General features: G+C 41.5%; 1 protein-coding gene across 1 annotated transcript; it reads left to right on the top strand.

Annotated features, from left to right (window-relative positions):
• Nucleotides 1-1,274: 1,274 nt before the first annotated feature.
• On the top strand, nt 1,275-1,796 carry LOC145064567 (uncharacterized). Its single transcript, XM_079011990.1, has one exon. It carries the CDS (start codon nt 1,275-1,277, stop codon nt 1,794-1,796), a length of 522 nt encoding a protein of 173 aa, XP_078868116.1.
• The last annotated feature ends 23,644 nt before the right edge of the window (nt 1,797-25,440 follow it).

Genomic DNA, 25,440 nt, shown 5'->3' with positions numbered 1-25,440 from the left:
GCCTGAGCAGATCGAGCAATATCTATTGAATTTCTTATGATCCAGAAGCAATACGTTCGCATGGAAACATGAAGATATGACATGTATAGATAAGAGTATTATTACTCATAAACTTAACATTGATCCTTCTTTCAGACCAATACACAAAAAGAGAAGAAAGTTTGCACCTGAAAGGAATCAGATCATCCAAGAAGAAGTGGAGAAGCTCCTCAAACAGGGATGATCAAGGAAGCAAATTCCCAAGATGTCTAGCTAACGTATTCATCGTACAAAAGAAAAATGGCAAGTGGCAAGTGTGCGTAGATTACACGGATCTTAACAAGGCTTGCCCAAAGGATCCTTTCCCTCTACCGCATATTGACTCTATGATAGATGCAACAGCTGGCCATGAACTCCTAACCTTCATGGATGCTTCATCAGGATTCAAACAAATCCAAATGGAACCATCAGACCAAGAAGATACTGCATTCATAACACGAACAGGTAGATATTGTTACACCGCAATGCCTTTTGGTCTTAAAAATGCAGGTGAGACATATCAAAGGTAGGTGAATCCGATGTTCAAAGATAAGATGCGGGACACAATGGAAGTTTATATTGACGACATGGTAGTGAAGTTAATGAAAGCCGAAGATCACCTCAGAGACCGTAAGGAAGCATTTGACATCCTGGATGAATACAATATGAAACTGAACCCACTCAAATGTCACTTTGGAATGAAGTCGGGCAAGTTCCTTGGATACATGGTAACCAAAAGAGGGATAGAATCAAGCCCGGAATAAATCAAAGCAATCATGGAATTAAGATCCCCATCTTCAAAAAAGGACATCCAAAGGCTAACCAGAAGAGTAGCAGCATTCAACAGGTTCATTTCAAGATCCTCAGAAAGGTGCAAGCCCTTTTACGATATCTTGAAAAATAACAAGAAATTTGAGTGGAAGGAGGAACATGTGAAAGCCTTCCAGGAACTCAAAAAATATTTAAGCTCTGCTCCATTACTAGTGAAGCCTATAGATGGAGAACCACTTATTCTCTATCTCTCGGTATCCTCAAACGCGGTAAGTGTTGTTCTGGTCAAGGATCTTGAAGGGGATCAACATCATATCTACTATGTAAGTAAAAGTCGCTTGGATCCTGGTACCAGATACTCTCACCTTAAAAAATTAGTTCTTACCTTAGTAACATTGCTTATACCAAGTTAAGACACTATTTCGAAACACACTATACATGTAAATACTAACTATCCTATCAAGAATGTCATGAGAAAACCAAAAATGTCAAGAAGGATGGCAAAATGGTCGGTGAAGTTAAGCACATTTGACATCAGATACGAACCAAGATTCGCTATAAAATCACAAGCATTAGCAGACTTTGTGACTGACTTTAGTGATCATCTACAAAACGAAGTGGACATGGAGGCCAAGCAACTCCTGGAAGATGAATATCTGGGAAAATGGATGTTGTTCACAGATGGAGCTTCAAATCAGAAAGGAACAAGCCTAGGGATCATACTAAAGTCGTCACAGGGGGACATCATACCCCAGACAGTTAGTTGTGAATTCTACACTACCAACAACGAAGCAGAATACGAAGCACTCATCATGGGACTAGAATTGGCTAAGGATCTTCAAATCAGGGATCTTCTTGTTGATTCTTTATTACTAACCAGTCACTACAATGGATCTTATGTAGTGAAAGGTGAAAAATTAGCATTATATCTAGAGATCCTGAAAAAATTAGCATCTAACTTCGAAAACTTTAACCTAACCCAAGTTCCCAGAGAAGAAAACACATAAGCATATTCATTAACAAATTTAGGATCCTCCCTTAGGATCCCACCAGAAACAAAGATTCCTATAACCCATATAATAACCCCAGCCATAGAAACCCTCTTCGAAAAATCAGAAGATCCTAAACATCCTACAAGCATGGAAGTTATTGAAGACCCTGACTCTAGGATCCTCGAAGAAGTCCGCAATCATGGACCCAAGCCATTATGGAGTATCTCCGAAATGGCACAATCCCGACAGAAGAAAAAAGTGAAAGAGCACTTAGGACGAGAATCTCGATATTTGTGTTAATCCAAGGTAAACTTTAAAAAAAAATCTATTGGCAGGTCCATACCTTAGATGCTTGGAAGATCCTAAAGCTACTGAAGTCTTAAAGGATATACACGAAGGAGATTGTGGCAATCACACCGGGGGCAGATCCTTATGCTCCAAAATACTAAGAACAAGATACTATTGGCCAACCATGAAGAAAGACTCCTTTCTACATGCTCAAAAGTGTGATGCTTGCCAAAGACATAGCAACATCCTGCATCAACCGGCAGAACCTCTACATCCTATTATGTCCCCATGACCATTCATGAAATGGGGAATGGATATAGTAGGGAAATTACTAGTGGCCCATGAGGTAAAGTCTTCATGCTAGTGATGAACGATTACTTATCCAAATGGATCGAAGCTAAAGCTTTCGTCCAGGTAAGAGACAAATAGGTAGTATCATTCAGTAAACGCAATATCTTGACTAGGTTCGGGATCCCGGATGAAATCATATGCGACAACGGATCCCAATTTATAAGCAAAATGACAAAAGACTTTTGCACAAGCTGGGGAATCAAAATGATAATGTCTACTCCTGTCCATCCCCAGCTAATGGTTAAGCAGAATCTAGCAAAAAAATCTTAGTAAACAATTTAAAGAAAAGGTTGGACAAAAGGAAAGGAAGATGGGAAGAAGAGCTTCCTTTCGTTTTTTGGGCATATAGGACCACTTCCAAAGTGCCCACAGGTCAGACCCCCTATTCTCTAGTGTTTGGGACAGAACCAGTAATCCCTACTAAAGTAGTGATCCCGACGACAAGATACTTGTTGCAAGACCAAGAGAATAACAACAGGATCCTAGCACAGGATCTTGACACTATTGACGAGCTTAGGGATCTTTCCAAAATACACATTGCTGCTCATCAGCAAAGGATCACCAAAGCCTACAATAGGAACATAAGAGTCAGAAGGTTTCAAATAGGAGACTTGGTATTAAGGAAAACATTCCAAGACACTAAGGATCCCAGTGTAGGAAAACTGGCTCCTAAATGGGAAGGACCATATGTTATAGATGATGAAGCAGGAAAAGGATCATATTGGCTAGCAACAATCGAAGGAGACGTTATCCCAAGATCCTGGAATGCTATACACCTCAAAGCATACTACATGTAAGTAAGGTCGAATGATCCACAGAAAAACCAAGGTACACATGTTCTTTACCTTAAAAGAATTTTTTTTATCACTGATTTTCTCTTTGAATACGCTGCTAACTTAAGCATCGGAGGGGCATTAGCTAGACTAACGCCCACCGTTAGCTAACGTTTTCTATGCAGAACGGCGTACGGTTAAGGATCCTCAAGATTGAAGATCCTGAAGCATCAGGATCCTCACAAGCGAAGATCCTGGAACATCAGGATCCTCAAGTTTAAACAACCGGAAACACAAGGATCTTGACACATGAACATCTCAATACTCAGTAAATTCCATTATATTTAATGATGTAATCTCTAAACTATCATGTACACAAGCTATAGATTGATCATCTCTCCCACGCTTAAGGGTACTTAATCCCATCTAAGTTTTAAAGAGCTAATTACCTCTTTCACATGAACTAAGGTTTACACACCTCGCATGGGCACATCATATCTAACTGTGGGATACGGGTAAGGGGATCATTTCACGATTTAGTGGCTTGGAAACCCTCTTATTTTTAAACACAAGTTGAGATCCTTAAGGTTTATAACATTTTCATGTTATCCAGAAATTGGGATCCTACCCCAGTGATTACTTAAGGTTTATAACATTTTCATGTTATCTAGAAATCGGGATCCTACCCCAGTGGTTACTTAAGGTTTATAAAATTTTCATGTTATCCAAAAATCGGGATCCTACCCGAGTGATTACTTAAGGTTTATAACATTTTCATGTTATCAAAGATTGGGATCTTACACTAGAAATTACATAAGATCTTCATGTTATCACACGTTGGGAATTTTCCCCAGAGAATACAATCAAATTGTAACATTTTCATGTTATTTTAAATAAGGATCTCTCCCATGAATTGTATCACAGGTTGGGAGCCTCCCCAGAATATAACATTAACATGTTATCTATTTTGTCAAACTCTATGATCTAAACAGGTTATTCTAAGGGGAAATTTCACATATGAGATCTAAGATCCATATTTTTAAGGATCTATGACAGTAAGGATCCTTTCCCTTAAGGATCCTCATCGACCTTCGTTGGTAAGAAATCTCATTCTCAACAGTGAGCCAAAGTTCTCTGTTAAGTTGGAATTTATCCTCAGTAAATTCTAAAATTCAAATAATCATGGAGCTTAAAGAGAAACTCGAAGACAATCAGGTTCCATCTTTCCTTAACTTTGAAGTTTTAAGTGAAATCAAGGATCTTAAACTTTCTAGGATCCTAAACCAATCGCTGAATTGTGAACTTTCATCACTTCGGATTCATCCGCTGTTTTGATATCTTTAAAGAAGTTTTAAAAGCATATTAAAAAAATCTTAAGAGTTGCAAGTTAATCATTAAACTTCTAAAAGAAACTTTTAGATTACTTAACACAATCAGGTATTGTTATTTTTCCTTATCGGGCCATTTTGTCTTAAGAATCATTCATTTTTTTGGATCCTAACTATGCAAAGACCTTAGTATTGTATTATGTAGGAAACGTAGAAAGATGAAAGAAAGATCAACCATTATCTTCAAAACAAAAAGTCCCGCAGCCTTACAAGAGTCATGCATCAAAATATTTTGATACCTTAATCACCTAAAAAGGCCTAGACCTTAGCCTGGTCATCATCAGTTTTCGTCTCCCCCCTCCCCCCCGGTCAGCCGCAGTATAATATCCTGAGTGGCAGCGGTTGGCTTGCCAGTTAATTTAGCCAATGCCTCGTGCCAACCAACCATGTCCCAGGATCCTGCATTTTCAAGATCCTCAGCAAGACAAATCTTGGCCTCCCAAACGACCACTGCAACACTGACCTTTGCATCGGAGATCACCTCCTCCATCTCGTGTATGTACTCCTCCTCTCTCTCACCCTTTTCCTTGGTAAGAAACTCTACCCTCCTTAGAAGATCCTCGTTGGTTATCTTCCACATCTTCTCCCGTCCCTTAAGGGCTTGTTCAGCCCTCTCCGTACGGATCCTTAGATCAGCGAAACATGATCAGAGATCGGTGGTAAACATATAGTAAGTTAGTGAAAAGCAAAATAAAAAATGAAGCGACAATGAAATCAACACTTGCAACATGAGAGAAAGAGACCAACTTTTGGAGAGCTTCCTCAACTCCAAGGCTATCCAAAGAGAAACCAGTGGATTCAGCAGTTTTCCTCTTTCGAGATCCCGGAGTTTTAACTGTCAAATCCACGATCGACCTTTTAGGATGAAGAGAGGATGAACTCTTCTCCTTCTTCACCACCAACTGATCTCCTGACATAGCCGTATCAAGATCAACAAGAGTGAAGCGAGCATTGGAGCGAGTAATATTGGATCCTTCCGTCGACGTGAGGTCAGTAGCGGAGGAGCTTTTTTGCAGGATGGCTTGATCGAATCGGAAGGATCTCTCGACTTCAAACAAGGCCAAGAACCTCTCAATTTTCTCTTCAGAATCCTCAATGACGAGAACAAGTTCTTCGAACTTGAAGGCTGAAAAGAAACAAACAAAATAAGAATATGATTCCAGGATCACTACGAAAAGCATTGAAATCCTACCCTTCTTAACCCAATCTGTGGGTAAGATATCCCCATCGGGAACAAAGTCACGTCTCACAAAGAGGTATCTCCCTTTCCAAGATCCATCATTGTGCTTGTTTTTGAAGATTAGAGAAAATCTAAGAGTTTTGACCTTGAGTAGGAAGCGAGAATTCCCAAAGGTTGTGAGATCGTATACCCAGGCCAACTCAGAAAGGCCTATGTCGAGACCTTTTGATTGATTTATTTGGTCGACCCAATATAGGATCATTCAGATAACTGGCATGGCCTAGATATACGAAATCCCAGTCACCCTAAAAAATTCGGAGACGATCCCGGGGAAAGGGTGTCTCAAACCTTAGGAGAAAGGGTACTCAGGAAAGCACACCCAAGTGAGGGAGACAAAATCGGGCTGAATAAGGGGATTGAAGGGCCTGAAAACAGCGTTAGGAGGAAAGGCCCCATTGATTCTTTAAGATTCAATGTCATCATCGCTAAAATAACATGTCTCCTCATAAGAGAGGATACCTTGGTCAATAAAGTCATCGTCGGGAAGGGCCACGATGCTTTTACGAGAGACATCCATTTTTCGACCCATGGTGGCAAGAATAAAAGCCTAGAAAAAAATTACCTTCTAATCGCAAGATAACACGACAAAAGAAAAGAACAATGGATGGGGGATTATGGAACTGATCTCTCATATTTATACAGGACCAGTTAATATGATTTGACTATTAACGACTAGTAAACTATCCGTTGGGTTTCACATTACCTAGTTGTTATGGGTTAAAACTGAAAATTACTATTCTCTCTCCTTTTTACCTATTTACTTTAAGTTATTCCTTTAATATTTATGAAACTAATCCCTATATTTTCAGGTATAACTTGGGGGTAATTGTTAGGGCCAAGATCCTTACAATATCAAGGATCCTCAAATATCCAGGATCCTCAGCTACCTCAGGATCCCGACTAAGTACCGTTATTATTTTTATTAATATTTATAACAATTATATTTTGTCTATAACTCACACGTGTTCAAAAGTAGTCAAGGGAAGACTAATTCTCAACGAAGAATCATCTCAACTGAAACGCCCGCGGATTCGGGCTAGTTAATTTAGAGACGATAAGTATCAAAAATGAATTTTTGATAGAGGATTATTGAGAATAAATAATATTAACTAGGTTTTAGTATATGTCAAAAGGTTTTTGTACATATATAGAATGCTGAAATCTGAGTTATAACGAAGAAGTTATGACATATCGAAGTTTCGCGACAAAACCGGAACGACACCGGGAATCGTAAAAAGTGAGTATACAGTAAAGTACATTTTAGCCTTAGGGGTCTAAATGAAAGTCTTAGAGTATGTCTCCACCTACGCATGGATATATATAACATAAAAAATGGAGCTCGTATGAAAAAGTTATGACCTTCCGAAGATGCAGTTGTCTGAGTGCATGACATGTGTCAGAAACCCTAATCTGATTGGACTCACGACGTGAGCATTAATTCTCACTATGTGTGAATTCAAACGGACACTAATCGAGCCTAGAAACACCTGGGAAGTCTACGGGGTGAATCTTGAAAGATCATGACGTGAGCTATAAACGCAAATGGAAAGTCTGTGGGGTGAGCAGGCATGGCTCATGACGTGAGAGACCAAAAATCAGGCTATAAATAGCAATTTCGACCTCAACCATTCTTACACCTAACTTTTTTTCTCTCTCGTTTGCTGAAGCCGTTTCCACGTTCCGAGCCCGACGATCATGAACCACTGACCATTTCTAGTTAGATTCTATCAAAGCACGCTACAAGTGAGTGCATAGTTACTTTCATCATACACATAGATATGAAGTATTTAATATAAATTATGTGCTATGTGTGCATATTATTTGTGTTCCTGATATCTATGATGGATGAACGTTTTATACATGTTTTAAATGATTTAAACTATATATATATATATATATATATATATATATATATATATATATATATATATATATATATATATATATATATATGAATATGTTTGGTAGAACATGGGTAGATAAATAATGAGGGATGAAAGGTGATATAGATGAATATTGGCAGCTATGCCATAACCCGTAGGTATTTTTGATTTAAGTGTTCAACATATGTACTCTAAATATCCTGGCAGCTGTGCCTAAAGGATAATATCGCCAGCTGTGTCTAATAGAGAATATCATAATCCTGGCAGTTGCGCCTAAAGAATAATATCGGCAGTTGCGCCTAATAGAGAATGTCATAATCCTGGCAGCTGCGCCTAAAGGATAATATCAGCAGCTGCGCATAATAGATAATGTCATAATCCTAGCAGTTGCGCCTAAACGATAATATCGGTAGATGCGCCTAATAGAAAATGGCATAATCCTGGCAGCTGTGCCTAAAGGATAATATCGCCACTTGCGCCTAATATAGAATGGCATAATCCTGGCAGATGCGCCTAAAGGATAATATCGGCAGCTGCGACTAATAGAGAATGTCATAATCTTGGCAGTTGTGCCTAAGTGATAATATTGGTAGTTGTGCCTAATAGATAACATTGGCAGGTGTGCCATAGGCAACGATGGACTTCGTGCCTAATCCTTAAAAGAATCCTTAGGAATGAAAAACGGCATGATAGATGATTCTTAGGGTAGATCCTTAAGGAATAAAGAAGATAATGGGGATGGGTAATTGGGTTGATTGTTTGATGAATAAACATAATAATTATATTATTATGGTTTGAAAACCCTTTGTACTCACTAGGTTTACCAACCTGACCCACTCAGTCTATTTGTATCACAGGTATCGATACAAAGCTACTTTACACTGAGATATTTAAAGAAGATGTAGATCACTAGTATAAATAAATGTAAGGTCTGTTTATGCTTATGTTTCAGTATTGACAATGACATCCCAAAGTTATAATATGAACAAAATGCATTTTTTTGGAAATGCTTTGATAATATATTTATCATGTTTTTCTGGGAACAATTTCCGCAATATATTTCTTTAAAAATATACTCTAATTTTCAAATAAATCATAAACAACTCGGTCTTCTTTGGCCGTAAAATTGGGGATGTCACTGTTGGATAAGGTGTCTAAGTCCATAACTATTTCTATTATGTACTTGACCCGACCCGGCATGGTCCATTTGGGTTGCATGGCACCATGCAATTGGATAGACTAAATGAGAAAAATAACACTTGTGGTTTATTAATATATTATAAGTTCTAATATATTAATAGTATTATTTAATTAGTTTGATCAAGAATTAATTTGGAATTAATTAAGTGATCAAAAGATAACTAATTAAATATATGGGTTGATTATTTAAATCATCCATAACTTGTATAGTGGGCTAAGAGGCTCCATGGATTATCAAGTTGGGTTAAACCCATAGGATGCTCCATGGGAGTTACAAACCCATGGGTCATGGAAAGGAAGATTCATGACACATTAGGGTTTACATGGTGTAACCCTAGATGTGTCAACACTATATAAGGAACCCATTCTCCACCAAAATCAGCTACACATGAACAAGTGAGGGCTAGGCCGATAATTATATTTTAGGCATCACACTTGGGGTGCTAGGCTCACGAGGTTTCAAGGATCATAAGCAACAACAAGGTAAGTTATATTTTATCTTTCATTCAAGTTAAAAATTGTTCCCCATGTATGCTAGATAGGAATATAACCTTGGAATTCAACTTTGCATGATAATTAGACAAACATAGATCCAAGGTTATTAGGGTTGCATGTACACTTAGGAAGTGTTAGAATACTCAAAACCCATCAGTCACATCAACTATGCTAAAGACCCAGAATAATTGGTCAAATAATGTTCATGAAGCTGGTCATAGAGGATCCCGGAAATATCGGACATCTTGTTAGCTAGATTAGACTATAAATTGACACTTGTAATCCGCACATGACACACTGTTTTCTTTAGTCAAAGCTTAATCTACGAAATTCTTTACTCATTCTTACTAAGAAATCACTGGAATCTTCATTTTATATCAATAAAATCATAAAGGCAGGTGACCATTATCACCTCCAAAGGTTTTGTGTCGGAGATCCTAGCAACGATCAAGGGCTTTCCTTGTAAACCATTGTGTCGCTTTCTTTTACCATTTGCTATTACACAATCTGAACATCACAACCTCTCATTCAATTTGGTTGATGAGTACTTGTGTAATTTTTGACCAAAAAACTTACCTGAGTGGTATTTACTGTGCGTCCGGAGGGTCTTATTTGTGTTTTGATCGGAGGGTCTTATTTGCTTATACTGAGATATGTGATATTATGCATTATGTCTTTGTGAATTGTGTTGTTATATTACTTTGTGTATATATTGAGTTATGACCAGAGGGTCCATACCGAGCAGTGAGACCGAAGGGTCTTCACCGAGACACGGGACCAGAGGGTCCATACCGAGCCATGAGACCTGAGGGTCTTCACTAAGACACATGACCCGAGGGTCCTTATCGAGATATAGTCATGATAGGCTAATTATTTGTGTGATTGGTATTTTCGGAAACTCACTGAGCTTCGTGCTTATATTGTTTGTGTAAAAATGTGTTTCAGGTACATCTCAGGATCGCGGGAAGGCGCTGACATGATTGTACACACCAACATGAGGATTCTAGGATATTTGACATATAATTTCCGATGTTTTGTGTTTGGGAAAAATTCAAATTGGCTTGATAAATATTAAACTATGTTTGTGTGAAAGTTTTAAAATTGAATATTTTGTTGAAAATTTAGAGTGTTACAACTAACAACACCCAAATGGTTTCATTGGCCTTCAACCCGCTGCCTCCACCATACTTATTATTATCATTGTCAGCCCTTCCACCTCTGTTTCTTCAAACAACCGCCACTCCCACCATCCCAGAAAAAACCATAACCTTATAACTGTTGTCTCTTCACACCATCCTTCCTGGCCAACTCTGTCGACTTCTTTGCCACCACCACTTTCTCTTATCCCTGCCACCACAACCGACGTAAAATTCCATCTCATTTATCCTTCTCTCTAAAGTCTCTCATTGAATTAGGATTTTTTTTCATTTGTTTGGAAAGTTGCTCAAACAGATGAAATTGAAGGATAACTGGTGTTCTAGTTTAGGAATTTACCTCAGAATCAGTTATGATATAAAGTTTTTTTTTTATTTTGTTACTTTTTGTGATTTTTTTTGTTTAAAGTAAATCATAGGAAACAATTAATGTTTTATTGGTTTTCCTCTATGCTTTTGGAAACATGAGATGCAATTGAATGATTTCATATCTTTTTCTTTTGTTTGGCCCATTGGACAGGAAATGTAACACACAAGATACACTCTGATTTGAAAATATTTTAGAATTTGCCAAAATTTCAACACATAATCAGCTAACACTCACTCTCGATTTTGATTTAAAGTTATTTCAGCTGCTTCATTGCTTGAGTTCATCCTCTTTTATCTGCTCCACCAGCATGTAACATCCTGAAATTCAGGTAAAGCTATTTAACCCTTCTCTTTCGTCAAGTTGTCAAGTTTAGCCCTTGAGTGAATTTTGTAGCAAATGAGTACGATGGGCATACTGGGGGGTATGCTGCGTGTACTCATGCGCTTAATTTGGACACAGACTCGCCTAGGTACACTGGGCGTACCCATGGTTACGTTGGGCGTAGAGGGCCCAAATGCAAACCCTAATATTTGGCTTATGCACTATATAAGGAATGCTAAGGCTTTATCCTCAGCCACCATATCATAGAGTGAAACCGTAAGAGAGCATTTCCATCTTCCTTAAGCTTGTATGTGAGTGTTTTGAGCTAAAAGTGCCTTTGTGTGTTAGTGAAGAGGAAGGAGAGTAGCTTGTTGAGGCTAGGGCTTGAAGTGCAAGTTTGGATCTGAGTTCTTCAGAGGGAGGAGCTTCATCTAGAGGTATAAAGCTCAAAACTTTCCTCTTTATTTTGGTTTGGTGCTGCATGGACCATTTCTAGGGTTAAAAGTCCCAAAGGTGGAGACTTTATGAGCATAAGGGACTCCATGGACCTAGATCTGTCCCATTTCAGTGATATATGTGTTGTAGATCCATAAAAATCCCAACTTGGTCGTTGTTATGGGGTCATGCTTGAGTTATGAGCCTTTCTAGGGTTGGAAATGGAATGTTATGGGTGTTGGTGACTATTTCATCCATGCAAAGGCTTAAAGTCACCAACTTTATGGATTAAGAGGCTTAGGGATGGCCAGATCTGGAAGTTGGACATTTGTCTTAACTATTTAAGACCCCAAAAGCTTAGGAGTCTGAAACTGGGAGTTACGCGGGGCGTAATCCCAGTACGCGCGGCGTAAGGGGTCGCCTTCCCCGTTTCTGTGAGGCCGTCAGGTATGCCCATCGTACAGGTCTGGTACGCGCAGCGTAACCCGGAGGGTTGACTTTTGTTGATTTTTAGGGTTTGGTCAACTTTAGGGTCTTTGATCCATGAGAGGGGTAAAATGGTCTTTTACCCTTCTGAGAGTGATAAGAGAGGGAATAGTCTAGCCTTGAGAGTTGTATTGATTAGAATGCTTATTCCTTGTGATTAGACGGAGGCTAGACCAGATTTCATCGAGTTCGAGATTACCGAGTTACCCGAGGTGAGTCTTCTCACTATACTTTACCAAAGAGTGGTAATTAGAGTTATGTGACAGATTATCTTGTATGCTTTTGTATGATGTGATTTCTATGTGATTTGTGCTATGTATGATTCAGAGTTTACAGAGTTAGGACCGAAAGGTCCACAGAGTTAGGACCAAAAGGTCCACAGAGTTAGGACCAGAGGGTCCACAGAGATATAGGACTGGAGGGTCCCAGTAAGACACTTTAACCAGAGGGTCATACAGAGTTATAGCCTCGAGTGGCTATTATGTGTTATATGTGGTATTTTGGGGAACTCACTAAGCATTTATGCTTATAGTGTTGTGTTATGTGTTTCAGGTACTAGTGAGGATCGCGGGAAGGCGCCGACATGATCAGTACACACATGAGGAGTTCTTATATATTATGATCTTGGGTTTTGTTACTATGGATTATTATGTGATACAATGAGATTTTTATAACATTTATGAATGAAAGTATGTTTTTGAAATCTGAAAAAAATTGTTTGAAATTTTTGGGTGTTACAAGTTGGTATCAGAGCCTTGGTTTGAGGGATTCGGGTGCACCTTCGGGCGTATCTAAACTCAAACTAAGGATTTGAGAGATTTTCAAAATAAAATCACAAAATTTTTCTCAAAGAGTAAAAGTTTTTGAAAGCGCAGAGCAGAGCAGTATGTATGATCTGCAAGCGCCCGAACGGTGATTTCCCAAAATACCCTTACATTATGCGTTATGAGATATGTTATGACATGATATGCATGTTAGAGTAGGCTAGGTATTCTTATTAGGACTAGAGTTGCTTGATTTGTGATGCCTTAGCCTAGGGGTTTTGCTGCTAGGAGATGCTTGAGAGTGAATAGATAGAAGCGAGGAGCTTATGAGAGATCTGCTAGAGAGTAGACTATGCTTAGAGAGAGTAGAGTACTTGGGACTTGGGATACTAGGAGGAGGACTTGGGGTGAATACTGATGCGGTGTGGACGGTAGTATTAGGCCTATACTACCGAATGCACCGGATCAGTACGCAGCCCAAGTAAGAATCCTTAGGGTACCAGGGAGTGAGTAGGAATGTGTAACACTAGCCAAATAGGTCAATAACAATCACATGTGATTATACCAATCATGTAAAGTGATTTTGTTAAACTAGTAATGTAGTAAACTCACTATGTATTTCAATATAATTCTCAAGTATATTAATTATTCCATTTATTTTTGGAGGTTGAAAGGGGATTCGGCGAGTTGTTGTTTAAACTCGCCGAGTATGGTCGTGGATTCGCATCCGGGTTCACAGCTGGACTCGATGAATTCATGAGTGGACTCAGCGAGTCCACGCTGTTTAACGAAACCCTAATTTCCTGGGTTTGGGACATTTTTCAAGGACCTTAGGGCCGTTATTTGCGGCCACCAAACCCCAGAGAGAAACCCTAAAAGATCTAGAGCGTTTGTGAGGAAAGAGAGACCATTCTTGATCATTTTGTTGGTGTAGTTGCAAGAAAGAGGTCACCAAGGCAAGATGGGGCTGAAGGAGGTGTGATTCTGGTGATTTCAGAGTTCATAGACTTCATATTGAGGTATTTATTCGGACCTTCTTCAGTTTTGGTGTTGATTCTTAGAGTTAGGTTTTCTAACCCTTTTAGAGGATGGATATGTGGAGCAATTGGTCCCTTCTCGAGTTTATGTTTTGGATCTGGACCCAAAGAGGTCCAGAGACCTTAACCCTTGGAGCTTTATGAGTTATTTTGGGAGCCATGAGCTTAGGATGTTATTTTTGGGGCTAAATCACCAAGTTAGACCATCTAGATGTTATATGAGTGTCAAGGTCTGAACTTTATGTGATTATCATGCTTGGGAAGGTCAGATCTATGGATTAAAGGAACGGATCTGACCTCAAGAGATCTATGGAGTTTGTGCATGGCATGAACTCGCCGAGTCCAAAGATTAGACTCGGAGAGTAGGGTGAGGGTTTCCCATAAATCACTCAGTTAGTAGGCCTGCCGAGTTGGGAAATAACTCAGTGAGTCAGAGAGAGTTAGGGGACTAGAGTTCAAGGCGGAACTCGCCGAGTTGTTCTTGAGACTCGGCGAGTTGAGTCGGGGTGGCCCGGCGATTCATGCCAGATGTGACTCGTCGAGTAAGGGGAGGAACTCGACGTGCCAAGCAGGACTAAAAGAGTTAATTGACACGTGTAGACTCACCGAGTCGCCCAAGTGCACTCGACGAGTCGGGTCATAGTTTGACCGTTGACTTTTGTTGACTTTAGTGTTTTGTCAACCATGTGGCCTGGAGCTACAAGAGGGGTAAAATGGTCTTTTGCCTACAGAGGGTTGAGTCTAGTCCCGAGAGTTATATTTATGAGATTATTTACTTTATGTGATTAGGCGGAGGCTAGATCATATTTCTACCGAGTCATAGATTTACCGAGACACCTGAGGTGAGTCTTCTCACAATACTGTACCTGGAAGGGTACCTATGTGTGAACGGAAGTCTAGTATGTTATGAGATATATACATTGTATGCTATGAGTTTCCTGTTTCGTATGCAATATGTATGTGATTTGTATGCTATGTTCGATATGGTCCGGAAGGCATTATGTTGGGCCGGAAGGCATTATGATGTGGACTGGAAGTTCAAGGAGTTATGGACCGGAAGGTCGACACAGGTAGGACCGAAAGCTCTACCGGGTTGGGACGGAAGTCCCCTGAGACACATTAACCGGAAGGTTGTGTGGAGTATGGCCTGGAAAGGCGTATATGTGTTAGGGTATATTAGGGAAATCACTAAGCTTCTTGCTTACAATGTTTATGTGTAATGTGTTTCAGGTACTAGTGAGGACCGTGGGAAGGCGCCGGCATGACTCGTACACACACACAGGCGGATTTGGACATGATTGATCTTGGGGTTGATATGTTTTTGTATTACGGCTATGTTCCATTGGATTTTTGGTTTGTCTTGAATGAAATTATGTTTTAAAGAAATAAAAAAATTTGGTTTGAAATTTTACGTTGTTACAAGCACAACACCTACAACAGAAAATCAAGGAACAAACATTGGAATAGGCTATGATGGAGGAAGAGCATGTTTTGAGTGTGGTGAAATTGGACATATCAAGAAAGAATGTCCAAAGTTAAGGGGTCAATGAAGTTAGGTCGTGGTAGCGCAATTGTAATAGGAAGCAGGGAAGCTATCTAGTACCCTTTGGTGGTATCTAGTTAAAAATAAATTTTGGGACGAAATTTTATCAACGGGGGAGAATGTAACACTAGTCATAATAGGTCAATAACAATCACATGTAATTATACCAATCATGTAAAGTGATATTGTTAAACTAGTAATATAGTAAACTCACTATGTATTTCAATATAATTATAATATAAATATGAACTTTCGTACATACTTTATGGTATAAATCAAAGTATATGTCCATACGATTCCAAAAATATACAGAACATCTAAATCTGACTTTGCATGAAGAACTTATGATAAACCGAACACTATAAAATCTCTATAACATAAGGAATTTAAAATAAGGTTAGAATTAGCTATTGGAGTCTAAAAGAGACTTGTAGTGCTCGTAAATACCTACGTGTGGATATAAAGAACGTCAAAAACGAAGTTCGTATGCAAAAGTTATGGCCTTCCGAAGATGTCGCTGTCAGAAACCCTAATTGGACTGAACTCACGACGTGAGCATAAAAACTCACGACGTGAGGAGTCAAACCGCCATATTTTGGAACTAGAAGGTGTGACGAGGCTGCGAGGGGATAAGATCTAAACTCAGGACGTGAACAAGGCATTTTTCACGTCACGAGGGCTCATTTTGCCACCTTCGGAAGCTAGAAGACGGATGGCAAGTCTATGAAGAGATTAAGTAGATAATTATACCTAGCTACATACTCGTATAGAATTGAAATAGATTTATACGTAGTGGTTTTACTCGTATAGAACTGAAATAAGATTTATACATAACAACTATCATTTGTATGGAATTACAAACACTTATATTCATAGTATATGAGACTTATAGGTATATACTTATTTGGTAAGTAAACTTTTATACCTAGGATATATATAGTAAATGTTGGAGAGTCAAAATTATACTTTCAAAACTATAGTTTTGAAACTCGGAATATGTATTATTTTTCTATGGAGTCAAAACATGTGGACTCACCAACTTTATGTTGACGTGTTTTAAATGCATGTGTTTTTAGGAAGTTAATAACTATGATACGAGAAATGACGTTACACTGCCCGGTGTTTCCGCCGACGGCCGGGGTGTGACAGATTGGTATCAGAGCTATTAACTATAGTGAATTAGTACTTTCTTAGGAAACCACGACTATAGTTTAGGGCTTACTCTGTTAGGTTTAGGTATATCCCTTAGCCTATAATAAAAAGTATTATTAATTATTCTACTAAAGGACTACTTACGGGAGCGGTGACAGGATAGACATGTTGATTTGGGTTGTTGGATTCCAGAACGGCTATATGCTAAAATGATCCTGCCCTTCGGACTGGCCGGTGCCTTATCAGCTAGACCTGAAGAAACAAACAATAATTAATAGAGCATGAATACAAAAAATAATAAATATAGAGTCATATATGAAGACTCAGACCCGCGATGAGAATACACCTAAGTACCTAAAATGTTTTTGATCTCAAGGATTTAGATCAGATATTCCAACTAAAGTTCATATGTGCATAGATCTTATCACAACTAGATGTAGGTGTAAAACTATATTTTATTTTGATCAGATCATATGAACTATTTAAATTGGGAGTAATATTTGATAGACTAAACACTTAGTGATCCAAAATGTATAGGAACTAAACAAAATGCCTAGAAGAAGTAGCGCTCGTCTAAACCTAAACCAACGACCAGAACCAGAACAACAACAACCGCAACCACCACCACCAGAAACAAACCCACCAATAAGTTCAGTAGAACTTGAAGAAATTATAGCTCAAAGAATCGCTGTAGCTCTTGCTAATATCACAAGAGGAGGAGTTAGAAACGAAGGCAATGTAAGGACTGCCAGAATGTGTACCTACAAGGATTTTATGAATTGCAAACCTAAGAGTTTCCATGGAACGGAAGGGGTTGTTAGCTTGAATCGGTGGATTGAAAAGACATAATCAATATTTCTAATAAGCTTCTATCCGAACGAATGTAAGGTACGATTTTCTACGTGTACCTTCGTTGATGCAACACTTACATTGTGGAAAAACCAAGTAAATACAATGAGTATTGATGATGCCAATTCCATGAAATGGGAAGAGCTGTAGAGGATGCTAGTAGAGGAGTATTGTCCCAGGGAGGAAATACATAAGTTGGAACAAGAACTGTGGACCCTAACCATGAAGGGTTCAGAGAAAAATGCTTATACTTCTAGATTTAATGATCTTGCGGTGATGTGTCCAGCACTAGTAACCCCAGAGTATAAGAAGATCGAGCGATATATCTGGGGTATAGCATTGCAAATCAAAGGAATGGTGATCGCATCGAAGCCTAAAACATATGACAGTGCAAAGTGTATAGCTCATCAGCTAACCAGCACAGAAACCCAAGTGGGATTTATAGCTGAGTCTCCCGAATTTGGAATGAACAAGCGCAAATTTAATGGGAAGAATCCCATACAATCATTTGAGGAGAGACAAGAGGTGGCAACTAATTATGCAGCCACAACAGCAATACCCCTACAACCAAGGAAGTCTGCTGGAAAACTCCCAATGTGCAGTCAGTGTAATCGTCATCACATAGCTAACTGTTCATGGTGCAGTCAATGTAATCGTCAGCACGCAGGTGATTGTTATATTTGCATGAAGTGTAAAAAGAAGGGACACACTGCCAATTACTGTAGGAGCACTGTAACACCCGGATTCCCAGGTATATTAATTATTCCTTTTATTTTTTGAGCTTGAAAGGGGACTCGGCGAGCTGCTGTTTAAACTCATCGAGTATGGTCACGGATTCGCATTCAGGTTCACAGCTGGACTCGACGAGTTCATGAATGGACTCGACAAGTCCACGCTGTTTAATGAAACCCTAATTTCTTGGGTTGGGACCTATTTAAAGGACCTTAGGGCCGTCATTTGCTGCCACCAAACCCCAGAGAGAAACCCTAAAAGATCTAGAGCGTTTGTGAGGAAGGAGAGGCCATTCTTGATCATTTTGTTGGTGTAGTTGCAAGAAAGAGGTGACCAAGGAAAGAGGGGGCTGAAGGAGGTGCGATTCTGGTGATTTCAGAGTTCATAGACTTCATATTGAGGTATTTATTCGGACCTTCTTTAGTTTTGGTGCTGATTCTTAGAGTTAGGGTTTTCTAACCCCTTTAGAGGATGGATATGTGGAGCAATTGCTCCCTTCTCGAGTTTATGCTTTGGATCTGGACCCATAGAGGTCCAGAGACCTTAACACTTGGAGCTTTATGAGTTATTTTGGGAGCCATGAGCTTAGGATGTTATTTTTGGGGCTAAATCACCAAGTTAGACCATCTAGATGTTATATGAGTGTAAAGGTCTGAACTTTACGTGATTATCATGCTTGGGAAGGTCAGATCTATGGATTAAAGGAACAGATCTGACCTCAGGAGGTCTATGGAGTTTGTGCACGGCATGAACTCGTCGAGTCCAAAGATCAGACTCGGCGAGTAGGGTGAGGGTTTCCCGTAAATCAATCAATGAGTAGACCTGCCGAGTTGGGAAATAACTAGGAGGAGGACTTGGGGTGAATACTGATGCGGTGTGGACGGTAGTATTAGGCCTATACTACCGAATGCACCGGATCAGTACGCAGCCCAAGTAAGAATCCTTAGGGTACCAGGGAGTGAGTAGGAATGTGTAACACTAGCCAAATAGGTCAATAACAATCACATGTGATTATACCAATCATGTAAAGTGATTTTGTTAAACTAGTAATGTAGTAAACTCACTATGTATTTCAATATAATTCTCAAGTATATTAATTATTCCATTTATTTTTGGAGGTTGAAAGGGGATTCGGCGAGTTGTTGTTTAAACTCGCCGAGTATGGTCGTGGATTCGCATCCGGGTTCACAGCTGGACTCGATGAATTCATGAGTGGACTCAGCGAGTCCACGCTGTTTAACGAAACCCTAATTTCCTGGGTTTGGGACATTTTTCAAGGACCTTAGGGCCGTTATTTGCGGCCACCAAACCCCAGAGAGAAACCCTAAAAGATCTAGAGCGTTTGTGAGGAAAGAGAGACCATTCTTGATCATTTTGTTGGTGTAGTTGCAAGAAAGAGGTCACCAAGGCAAGATGGGGCTGAAGGAGGTGTGATTCTGGTGATTTCAGAGTTCATAGACTTCATATTGAGGTATTTATTCGGACCTTCTTCAGTTTTGGTGTTGATTCTTAGAGTTAGGTTTTCTAACCCTTTTAGAGGATGGATATGTGGAGCAATTGGTCCCTTCTCGAGTTTATGTTTTGGATCTGGACCCAAAGAGGTCCAGAGACCTTAACCCTTGGAGCTTTATGAGTTATTTTGGGAGCCATGAGCTTAGGATGTTATTTTTGGGGCTAAATCACCAAGTTAGACCATCTAGATGTTATATGAGTGTCAAGGTCTGAACTTTATGTGATTATCATGCTTGGGAAGGTCAGATCTATGGATTAAAGGAACGGATCTGACCTCAAGAGATCTATGGAGTTTGTGCATGGCATGAACTCGCCGAGTCCAAAGATTAGACTCGGAGAGTAGGGTGAGGGTTTCCCATAAATCACTCAGTTAGTAGGCCTGCCGAGTTGGGAAATAACTCAGTGAGTCAGAGAGAGTTAGGGGACTGGAGTTCAAGGCGGAACTCGCCGAGTTGTTCTTGAGACTCGGCGAGTTAAGTCGGGGTGGCCCCGCGATTCATCCCAGGTGTGACTCGTCAAGTAAGGGGAGGAACTCGACGTGCCAAGCAGGACTAAAAGAGTTAATTGACACGTGTAGACTCACCGAGTCGCCCAAGTACACTCGACGAGTCGGGTCAAAGTTTGATTGTTGACTTTAGGGTTTGGTCAACCATGTGGCCTTGAGCTACAAGAGGGGTAAAATGGTCTTTTTCCTAGAGAGGGTTGAGTCTAGTCCCGAGAGTTATATTTATGAGATTATTTACTTTATGGGATTAGGCGGAGGCTAGATCATATTTCTACCGAGTCAGAGATTTACCGAGACACCTAAGGTGAGTACGTCTTCTCACTATACTGTACCTGGAAGGGTACCTGTGTGTGACCGGAAGGTCTAGTATGCTATGAGATATATGTATTGTATGTTATGAGTTGCCTGTTTCGTATGTGCTATGTATATGATTTGTATGTTATGTTCGATATGGGCCAGAAGGCAGACATTATATTGGGCCGGAAGGCATTATGATGTGGACCGGAAGGTCGACACGAGTAGGACCGGAACGTCTACCGGGTTGGGACCGAAGTCCCCTGAGACACATGGACCGGAAGGTTGTGTGGAGTATGGCCTGGAAAGGCGTATGTGTGTAAGGGGTATATTGGGGAACTCATTAAGCTTCTTGCTTACAGTGTTTATGTGTAATATGTTTCAGGTAATAGTGAGGACCGTGGGAAGGCGCCGACATGACTCGTACACACACAGGTGAATTTGGACATGATTGATCTTGGGGTTGATATGTTTTTGTATTACGACTATGTTCCATTGGATATTTGGTTTGTCTTGAATGAAATTATGTTATAAAGAAATAAAAATATTTGGTTTGAAATTTTACGTTGTTACAAGTTGGTATCAGAGCCTTGGTTTGAGGGATTCGGATGCACCTTCGGGCGTAGCTGAACTCAAACCGGGGATTTGAGAAAATTTTCAAACAATAAAAACTAATTTTTCTAAGAAGCAAGAGATTTTGAGACAACCAGAGCGGAACGGTGTGTACGGTCAGCCAGCGCCCGAACGGTGAACCCCTAAAATGCCCTTACGTTATGTGTTATGAGATACGATATGTTATATCATGCATGCTAGAGCTGGCTAGGTATTCATATTAGGATTAGAGTGGCCTGATTTTGTGATGCCTTAGCTTAGGAAGGACTACGCTGCTATGTGATGCATGAGAGCGAGTAGGTAGTAGTGAGGGGCTGATAAGAGGTCTACGGAAGGGTAGCCTATGCCAATGAGATATAGGGTACTTGTGATCTGGGATCCAAGGAGGAGGACTTAGGGTGAATACTGATGCGGTGTAGGCTGTAGTATAAGGGCCCGTACTACTGAAGACACCGGAGCAGTGCGCACTCTAAGTAAGAATCCTTTGGGTACTAAGGAACAAGTAGGGTTGAGTTATCGAACATGAGCATTATCGAATGAGTCTTTGATATTGTTATGTTATATTTCAGAGACATCATGGTTGGGACACGCCACAGACCTGAGGCGAGCGGTGTGAGTGACGAGGAGCTTCGTCAGATAATCCATGATGAGGTGGCTGCGGCGATCAGGGCCAAGATTCCGGAGATCTTTGGGTCTATCAAGACCACACTGATTGAGAATTTCGATGAGTGGTACGCCGTGGTGACTGAGGCTGTAGCCGCTGCAGCTACAGCAGCTGTGGCTGCTGCCAGGCCTCAGGGAGGTGACTCGTTGTTGTTCCGCGAGTTCAGCAACACGAAGCCACCCGAGTTCGATGGGACACAGGACCCGGTCGCTGCGATGAGATGGATTGCTGATATTGAGGGATGCTTCTATACGTGTTCATGTCCGGAGCATCTGAGGGTATGGTTCGCTTTGAACCAGCTTCGCTTGGGAGCGAAGGATTGGTGGAAGTTTGTGACAACAAACTTCACTCTTGCCGAGATTTCAGAGGTGACCTGGGAGAGGTTAACCACCATGTTCAGAGACGAGTATGTTCCCCCGGTGGAGAGGGAACGGTTGGTTCAGGAGTTCTTGACCCTCAAGCAGGGTAATGATTCGGTTACTGTGGTCACCCGGAAGTTTCATGAGAGGGAGATGTTATGCCCTGAGCAGGTGTCTACTGAGTAGGCACAGATAAGCCAGTATTTGGGCATTCTAAGGAGGGACATTTGGGAGTTCGTGTCGAACTCGACGTACCGGACATTTGCTGAGCTCCAGGAAAATGGCCGAAAAAGGGAGATTGAGTTGGAGACTCAGGCCAGGGAGGAGGCCAAGTCTCAGAGGATGGATCGGCAGCCGGCAGCCAAGCGGACCAAGTCCGCTGATTCGAGGACTGGAGGCCAGAAGGGCCGCACTTGCGGGAAGTGCGGCAAGCGTCATGAGGGGGCCTGTCGGTCGGGTGCTTGCTACACATGTGGCAAGGAGGGGCATATCGCCAAGGATTGCCCCAAAGGATTTATGGTTTGCTTTCATTGCAACCAGACTGGCCATCGGAAGGCCGAGTGTCCACAGTTGCATCAGGGGTCAGCATAGGGATCTGCACCTGCTGCTAGGGTTATTGAGGTTCGACCGGTGAAGGTCGAGGCTCTGAAGGCTCGTGGGATAGCTTTCCAGTTGACTGTGGAGGAGGTCCGCGCAGCGCCCGATGTCATGGCTGGTATGTATTCTGAATCTATCTTTTCTTTTGAGATATTGTGCTAATATGATGATATGCGTAGGTACTTTTCTTGTGATTTTTGTACCTGCTTTGGTGTTATTTGACTCGGGTGCGAGTCGGTCATTTGTTTCCTTGGCATTTAGTCAGCACATTAGTATCCATCGAGAGGCATTGAGTGGAACTCTACGAGTTTCCATAGCTGATGAGCGAGCAGTGTATGCTACGGATGTGATTCGAGGATGTATCCTTGAGATCTTCGGTGTGGAGTTCCCGATAGATCTGGTCCCGATTGCGATGGGCGACGTGTGTGTTATAGTGGGCATGGATTGGTTGAGCCGATTTGGAGCTGCTATAGACTGCGAGTGTCAGTTAGTGACGATACGAGACCCCAGTGGGGGAGTGCTTACAGTGTATGGCGAGGGAACCCGATGTGGGTCAGCGTTTTGCTCGGCTGCAGAGCGAGACAAAGTTTACAGCAGGGCTGCAGTGGATTCGTAGCCTGTGTGTTGGACACATGAGTGGTCGCTGGAGGCCAATTTCGATTGATGAGGTTCTGATAGTGTGCGATTTCCCGGATGTTTTTCCCGAGGAATTGTCGGGTGTGCTTCCCGAGAGGCAAGTGGAGTTCCGTATCAATTTGGTTCCGAGAGTAGCACCTATCGCCAAGGCGCCTTATCGCCTCGCGCTGCTAGAGATGCAAGAGTTATCCTCGTAGCTTCAGGAGCTGCTAGGAAAGGGGTTTATTCGACCGAGTAGCTCTCCTTGAGGAGCACCGATTCTTTTTGTCAAGAAAAAGGATGGTTCACATCTGATGTGCATTGACTACCGGGAGTTGAACAAGTTGAGTGTCAAGAACCGTTATCCGTTTCCAAGGATCGATGATCTGTTCGATCAGTTGCAGGGGGCGTCTTGGTTCTCCAAGATAAATTTGAGGTCGGGTTTTCACCAGATGAGGGTTCGGGATGAAGATATCCAGAAGACAGCGTTCAGGACTCATTATGGGCATTATGAGTTCGTGGTGATGCCTTTTGGGCTCACCAATGCACCAGCTGCATTCATGGATCTCATGAACAGGGTGTGCAGGCCGATGCTGGATCGGTCGGTGATCGTATTCATTGATGATATTTTGGTGTATTCGAAATCTAGAGAGCAGCATGAAGAGCGTCTGAGAGAGATTCTCGGGGTATTAAGGGCGGAGAGGCTTTATGCCAAATTCTCCAAGTGTGATTTCTGTTTTATGAGAGGTTCAGTTCTTGGGACATCTCGTCAACCAGAATGGGATATTGGTCGACCCGGCCAAGATTGAGGCAGTCATGAGGTGGGAGGTGCCGAGATCGCCGACCGAAATCAGGAGCTTTCTGGGATTGGTCGGCTATTATCGGAGATTTATTAAGGATTTCTCCAAGATCGTCGTGCCACTTACCAAGATGACCCGGAAAGGTGTCACTTTTTCCTGGGGTTCGGAGCAGCAGACCTCATTTGAGACACTTCGCTAGAAATTGTGCGAAGCCCCGGTGCTCGCACTCCTGGAAGGGATGGAGGATATGCATTGAGGTAGCTGAAGCCTCATGAGTCGACGTATCCCACCCACGACCTGGAGCTAGGGGCTGTGGTGTTCGCCCTCAAGATCTGGCGTCACTATCTGTATGGGGTTCGGTGTACCATATACGCGGACCACAAGAGTATGAAGTACTTGATGGATCAGCTCAACCTGAATATGCGCCAGAGGAGATGGTTGGATGTGGTAAAGGATTATGATTGTGAGATCCTGTACCACCCGGGCAAGGCTAATGTGGTAGCCGACGCTTTGAGCCATAGGGCGGAGAGTGCCCCGATACGAGACGTTTTTATGAGGTTGACAGTGATGACTCCGGTGAAGGACACCATTCAAGGGGCCCAGGCTGAGGCCATTAGACCGGAGAACCGTAAGACAGATTGGGTTATTGGTCAGGTATCAGAGTACGTTTCCGATAGTCGGGGACTTATGACTTTTCAGGGCCGGATTTGGGTGTCGTTTGTGGGCGGAGCGCGTACCATCTTGATGGAGGAGGCCCATAAGTCGAGGTTCCCGATCCATCCCGGGGCCACTAAGATGTTTTTGGACCTAAAAAGGGATTATTGGTGGCCTTGTATGAAGAGAGATGTCACATGGTTCGTGGAGAGGTGCTTGACCTGTCGCAGGGTTAAGGCCGAGCACCAGCGTCCACATGGTAAGTTGCAGCCATTGGAGATTCCCGAATGGAAGTGGGAGCAGGTTACCATGGATTTTATCACCAAATTGCCAAGGACTGCTAGAGGTGTCGATGCAATTTGGGTGATTGTGGACATGTTGACGAAGAGCGATCACTTTCTTGCTATCTGTGAGAGCTCTTTTGCTGAGAGGCTGGCAGAGTTGCATATGAGGGAGGTGGTATCGCGGAATGGTGTTCCGATCTCGATTGTTTCAGATCGAGATGTGCGATTTAATTCCAGGTTTTTGAAGAAGTTTCACGAGGAGTCGGGTACAAGGCTGCACTTCAGTACCGCATGCCACCCAC

This window comes from Lactuca serriola, chromosome 7 (genome assembly GCF_051521515.1).
Source record: "Lactuca serriola cultivar US96UC23 chromosome 7, Lser_US96UC23_V15, whole genome shotgun sequence".
Classification (NCBI taxonomy): Eukaryota; Viridiplantae; Streptophyta; class Magnoliopsida; order Asterales; family Asteraceae; genus Lactuca; species Lactuca serriola.
Note: the sequence above shows the minus strand (reverse complement) of the source record. Positions and strands in the feature narration are given on the sequence as shown.